Below are 6,435 nucleotides of genomic sequence, written 5' to 3'. Positions count from 1 at the left end.
CCGCCGCGGGTCGTTCCGCTGCCCGTGAGAGGAGCGGGGCGACATGGCGGCAGCGGCCCGTTCCGCTCCTCGGGGATCGGGACTCCGCGCACAGGGCGCTGCCCCGGCCGCATCTCGCGTTCTGTCCACGCTCCGCTCCTGCCCGGCCCCCGCAGGCGGCCGTCTGCCCCAAACCGTAACTCATTAAGCACAAACACACGGGGAAAGGCTCCTGGGTCCCTCCGCGCCGTGCGGGTGTGAGGCCGCGCCGTGGGCGGAACCTGAGCGGCCTGGAGCGCGTTCCCCGCCGGGCACGGAAACGCCGAGGAGCCGCGGCTTGAGGTGAGCGGAGCGGGGCGGCACGAGCGGGGCGGCACGAGCGGGGCGGGGGGGGGAAACCGGGCTGTGGTACGGAACGGCACCGCACGGCCATGCGGCGGGATGCAGCCATTCCAGGGACCGGCCTGAGCAGTCTGAGGGGCCGCGGCCTTGAGAGGTGTCCGCTTAGAGGAGCGCTGTGCCTGAGGCTGTTCTTCTTGGTGTTGGTCGAGAATAACTAAGCGTACATCGGGTGAAAGGTTAGCAGGAATAGCTGTGTTTATCCACTCTTTGCTTTTGTTTAATGTATTTGATTCTTTTCGTATTTCACATCACTGGGCAAGAAATACCGAAACAACCTAGAGGGCCGAGGAAGTGTAATACTCGGCATTATTTGTTATTCCTTTTTCTTAATGGCTCACATTTCTAATTAATGTGACTTTAGAAATATATATATGCACCTCGTGCTTCTAAATCTTTAATTTTTCTTTTCTCTTTTTCATTGAAGGTGGAGATTAACTGCAGTTACAACGCAGGATACATCCAGATACGAATTTGGCTGTTAAGTTAATTTCAACCCTATCGATTGCCCTGCTGGAAGCAGCTCCTTTTAGTTACCAGCATGGCTCTGTCTGTCACGTTGCTGAGCATCGCAGGCTCACACAGTAGATGCTGCAGACACAAAGTTTTGCAGCCCTTGCTTGGAACTGTCCGTGTTGACTCGGTGTCAAAATGTTACAGCAGTTACCGGAGGCCAGGGGCGCAGCCTGAGGTGAAACCGTCTTGGCGAAACATTGATTTCAGCTTTAAGAAGGGCTTTGATGCCTTAAAGACCCAGCTAAAGCTGCTGAAGCAGGAGACCAAAGATCATCTCACAGGACCTGATGGCCAATCATTCAGTCAGTACCTGCTGGAACAGACGAAGGTGATGTGGGAGTTTCGGAGCCAGGAAGATTTAGATAAATGGGTTATCTCCTCCGATGTAGAGATTGGAGGGAAAAGTGAAGTTCACCTAAAGCTGGGTAGGAACAACCAGGGTGCCATGCTGTATGGAGTGCTCAATACTGAAGTACCTCGCGATGGGGAGACCAAATACAGTGGATATTGTAGCATGAGAGCCAAACCAGCCGTGGTAAGTACAGCATCTGTTACTTGAGTGTTTCTCTGTAATCCCAGTGATAACAGGTGGGCTGCTGGTTACTGTGGTTGTGACCCATCACCTTCAGGATTATGAGATACTGCTTGTATAGATGTAATTGCTCTTGTATCCGTTGACCTGGAAGGAACTTAAAAGTCTAGCTTGGCTTTTCTTAGAAAATAGTGCATTTGATCATTTGCTGATGTAACATCACTCAGTAACTCAGTCCTGTTTGTGTTTTCTTCACAGAAGAGGGATTTATAGCAAAACCATAAAATCAAGTAGCTGCAGTCTTTGTATTAGTGTGTTCATTAATTATCTACCAACTGTGAGCTTATAAAAGGAAGGCTTCATTTTATTTATAAGGATGGTTAACTGTAGTAGCGCTGTGATGTTAAGGAGAAACCTCAGGATTGTTGGTGCAAGTTTTGGTTTGGTTTGAGCAGTTCTGGCCTAGAATATCCCTGATGCCACCCTATTGCTCCAGTGACATCACTAACATTCCTCAGAGGTCATTGGAGCTGTCAGAGCATATGAGCAGAATATGGAGCATATCACAGCTTTGAGACTTGGAAGATCTGTGGAAAATACACTTGGGGCCTGGATGTGCTTGTAACCTGGATCATTGTGCACAGTTATTGTCAAAACCTGTTGGGAAATGTGTAAGTGCTTTTAGTCCTCCTGTCAGTCTTCAGTAGAGAAAGTCAGTTACCACAGGGGATACATTATCCCACTTTTCTTGTAACCTCTTCTGAGTAGTCTAGTGCTAACCACAGAATATTAAACAACTATTAAACTAGGCCTGTAGTTAGAGCATTTGTGTTCTTGTCTAGGAGGGGATTTGTTCTTAGGAGATAAATCTGATAATTACCAGATTTATAATGAATGTGTGGATCTTCAGAGCGGTGATACTACGTTTTGTGGTCTCTCATGTGGTCTCTGTTGAGATGAGAGACTGCTCTGATGAAAAAGGACCCATTTTCACTGTATCACAGTAGACGTTATTTGCAGTAAGAACAAGGGCAGTGATCCAAGCAGTAGTGCTCATAATGCAGATTTCCTTTTAAGTACGAAGGTGGGATAATTCTATTTCTTATTTGTAGGGATCTTTTGCTAGGAAGAAGTATTACGACTGGTCCAACTTCAACAGTCTGTATTTACGTGTCCGTGGTGATGGCAGAGCTTGGATGGTCAACATTTATACAGACCCTTACTTCTCTCATCAAAAGGATGACCTGTACAACTACTTCATGTTCACCCGAGGTGGACCGTACTGGGAGGAAATAAAGGTAAACGAATGAGTCAGTAAATCTGAAAGTAACTTTTCTAACTAGGTGCAGTTCTAGAGATTTCTGAAGCAAAGGCTGTTTCAGGGCCATAGCTGTAGCTCTGTGGAATGACAGCTCTTTCAGCAGTTATCATTTATTGCTGTTTAAATACTTGGCCCATTTAATTGTGTTATCCACGTGTCTGTGGTGTATCCACATACAGACGTGGCCCTTTGATTTGGAAGGTCCCAGTGCTGTAACTTACTGGATTGTGGGAGTATAAACTGTGAAAATTAAATCAAATAATACAATAAATTTAGTGTTAGTATATTAATATGTTATCTATTGTGTATTTTAAATAATCTACCACGTGTTTCCCGGAATGTCTGTTGTTTGCTGTTACAGGAGGCAGACCTTTGAACTGGGCTGGCGCTATACATATATACTATATCCCATGCTATAGAATGGGAATATATGTGCTATAATACATACATTATGACAAATGTATGTATATACTTAAATTTAATTAATTGAAACAAACAAACAATAAATTCTACTCCTATCTGAAATTGGCTTCATGAGCTGAGGGCTCTTTAGTACAGACTAACAAAAAATGAGCCACCAAAACTAGAATATCGTGGTTGTCCCACGTGTGTGTGGGGCTGTAGTGGGGCTCAGGAGCACCTGCCATTCTGTATCTATGATTATCTGGGAGCCTGTGGGTCTTAGCGCTGGGAAACAGAACAAGCAGCCACGCAGGGTGCATACTCAGCTCATGCAGTGGGTGGTCAGAGCATGCACTGAATAGATGCAGCTATTGCAGCTTTGCAGGCAGCGCCAGGAACTTTCTATGCAATAACCGTTTTATCTGTAATAATGAATGGACTTAGATTGGTGTAGGATTTGTACCCTGCAACATGGTTTGCCAAACTTGGAGTCACTTGGGGCCTCAGAGGTGTGTGGATTGTTAGTCACAGCCTTTGAATCTGTGACACCCTGTAATGTTGGCAAGAAATGGGAGTTTCAGCTCTTTTCTGAGGACAGTGAAGTGTGTCACTGCTGGCCTGCACGTGTTCCTCACTCACAGCAGCCAGTTCTCGTTTCCTGTCTCTTGTCACAGCCCTCCTTTCTCGTTCCCACCCAGTTCAAATCACTGTTATATTTTTGTGAACTGTTTGCTAGGACGTTGATGTCTTTGAATGAAATTTGCAGTATAGAATATGCAGACTGGATGTGGATGAGCTCTCAGTGGGCCTATAGTGCATCCTAGACTTCTCATTAATTTGTTAAAGCTGACCTGTTGTTGGAAGGAGATATTCTAGATGTGAACAGCCATCTTCCATGCTTCAACCTCTCCTGCGTCAATCTGAGCTATGTCTGAGCATCCAGCTAGCTCAGAATCCAGCCTAACAGCTGGAAACAGCTGCTGGAGGGCAGTGTGGGGCTGGAGCTGGCAGCACATGGCTAATGAGTGACCTGCTGCTTTTTGCTGATTCTTTGGACCCTGAAGTGCCAGTACCAGATTTAGTGTTATTTCATTTTCTAAGGCAGGGTTTGTTTGTTTTTTTTCCCCTTTAAGGTTTTATTCTATATATACTGGTGACACTAAAGTCTATTTTTCTTTTGTTTCTGCTGTCAGATTCCGTTCTCCAAATTCTTTCTGTCCAGTCGAGGAAGAGTACAGGATGACCAACATCCCATCTGGTTGGACAAGGCAAGTTTTCTGTAGGCTTAATTTGCCAGAATTCCTTTGAGGTTGCATTGCCATCGTGTAGGCAATTGAGAGATCATTGGGATATTCAGTGGTTTTAAATTTAAAATTCAAGAGGGGTTTCTACTTGTTTTAAGGTACTTCTTTTGTGTGCTTAGCTTTGCATGTGAATTATCCTACTTTGTGATTTCAACGTCAGTTGACTTCAAAGTAGCTCCAAAGACATTTTTAAGAGATTTAGATAACTTGGCTGTTAAAAAAAAATAAACCTTTTTTTTAAAGGAATGATCAAAGTGACTGAGAAATCTAAAATGCAATTTGGCACAGTACTGACATAAATAGTAAAGGTAAGCATGTATCACACACACAGTGTCTAGGGCTTATGAGGGGATAAATTCTTCAGAACATCATAGAGTTTAGGTGACTCCTGCAGTCACCTGTAACAGAAAGCTTTAGAACTTCTGTAGCCTCCAGAGGCCAGGGGGGCTGACTGCAGAGCTCACTTCTGGGGAAGATAAAGCAGCTGAAATCTTAGAATCAATCTGAGACTGGTTTGAGAACCAGTAACAATGGAGTCTCTGAAAGACTGGTCATGTACAAGAGAAGGTTTTCAAGGCATACGCTACAGGCTAATGGGGAACATGTCTGAGCCCTGGGGATTTTTATGGGGTTTATTACAATTAAAAGAAAGTTATTATTTAATAAATTAGTGTAGGAGTAGGGAATGAATGAAGGACATTCTTTTGAAAAATGCTATTTGAAGTGGAAAACTGTGACTAAATAACTCAGTGTGTGGCATAAAGCTGTTACTGAGTTTTGTGTTTTACAAAATGTTGGCTTTGGGGCACTTTCAGACTGTACCTTACTCTAGAATGGAAGGAACTTATTACACTGTATTTGTGCTTCCTGCTTACATTAGAACTGTTAAAAAAAGGTGTGACAGAAGGATGTTTGTTCACCTCTTTATGTTGTCAATTGACAACATCCAAACCTCAAGGGATGAAAATCCCAGTGTTGCACCAGGCTTAGGCCATTTTCAATACATGTTATGACTTAATGGTAGAGAAGCAACTGTGAATTCCATTGGAGCCTGTATTGAAAATAAAATATTCACAGCTTCAGAAATACTTTTAATATTATATAATAATATATTTATATAATATAGAATATAATATTATTATAGTAATTATATAATACTTATTGAGTATTATTAAATAACTCGTAGACTGAGTGGATGTGAACTACTTATAGGATGTGGAAGTGGTAGATACTGGTTGTAACATTATTAAGATGTATTCTAACTTATGCATCTCTTTTATTAGATTAGTACCCTTGGATTCACACTGGGAGATAAAATAGATGGTCCCTTCCAACTGGAGATTGACTTTATTGGCTTGCTGAATGATAGAGCTCACACAGAAGAATTTGCCTATGAAACATATGAAAGGAATCCTCGAACCTAAGTTGGTCTTGCATCCCTTGGAACATTCATCAGCTGCTTACTTAACGTGTGAGAACATGCTTCAAGTTGTTACAATTATATAAACATGTAAACATTAAATGTTAAGTGGATGAAGTGTTGACTCAGTAATCTGACAAGACTGACACTGTTGGCATCATCAAGCTGCCAATGCCAGGCTGAGAGCTTGCACCTACAGGAACTGGAATACAGCCCGATGAGAGCTGCACTACATGCTTACCGTGTGCTAACTGCTGCCTGGATATATTTTGACTTTTCTCCTGATCTTTAGGGAAATAAAAGTATTTTGTTAATGTAGCGTTGGTTTTTTGTACTCAGTTTGATTTTCTAATACATTGTTTATAGGGCTGTAAAACACTTGAACTCAGTAGGTTGCAACTGGAGAAGTTATGGTGTAAATACAGTGATAATACTGCTTAAGTGTCACAGCTTTAGAAATGTAAAGAACAGGACGTAACATATGTCAGACTTGAACTTCTGGCACTTGTAAGGAACTAAAAGAAAAACCTGCTGCTGCTGAGAGTGAAACAGTAGCACTGAA

The 6,435-nt window shown here is 42.9% G+C and overlaps 1 protein-coding gene across 1 annotated transcript; it reads left to right on the top strand.

Annotated features, from left to right (window-relative positions):
* Positions 1 to 17: 17 nt before the first annotated feature.
* On the top strand, positions 18 to 6,191 carry NDUFAF1 (NADH:ubiquinone oxidoreductase complex assembly factor 1). Its single transcript, XM_015864264.3, has 5 exons — positions 18 to 321; positions 806 to 1,429; positions 2,539 to 2,724; positions 4,343 to 4,417; positions 5,737 to 6,191. The coding sequence occupies exons 2-5, from the start codon at positions 920 to 922 to the stop codon at positions 5,875 to 5,877; spliced, it is 912 nt and encodes a 303-aa protein (XP_015719750.1). The 5' UTR covers positions 18 to 321; positions 806 to 919; the 3' UTR covers positions 5,878 to 6,191.
* The last annotated feature ends 244 nt before the right edge of the window (positions 6,192 to 6,435 follow it).

Source organism: Coturnix japonica, chromosome 5 (genome assembly GCF_054131305.1).
Source record: "Coturnix japonica strain WE chromosome 5, WE-NBRP24, whole genome shotgun sequence".
NCBI lineage: Eukaryota > Metazoa > Chordata > Aves > Galliformes > Phasianidae > Coturnix > Coturnix japonica.
The sequence above is the reverse complement of the archived record's forward strand: the minus strand, read 5'-3'. Positions and strand labels throughout refer to the sequence as shown.

What these genes read in the sequence shown, in the direction of transcription:
- NDUFAF1 (XM_015864264.3), top strand. Translation starts at nt 920, where the DNA reads ATGGCTCTGTCTGTCACGTTGCTGAGCATCGCAGGCTCACACAGTAGA. An exon ending in TGAGAGCCAAACCAGCCGTG is followed by an intron (nt 1,430 to 2,538) that starts GTAAGTACAGCA and finishes TCTTATTTGTAG; the next exon opens with GGATCTTTTGCTAGGAAGAA. An exon ending in CGTACTGGGAGGAAATAAAG is followed by an intron (nt 2,725 to 4,342) that starts GTAAACGAATGA and finishes TTCTGCTGTCAG; the next exon opens with ATTCCGTTCTCCAAATTCTT.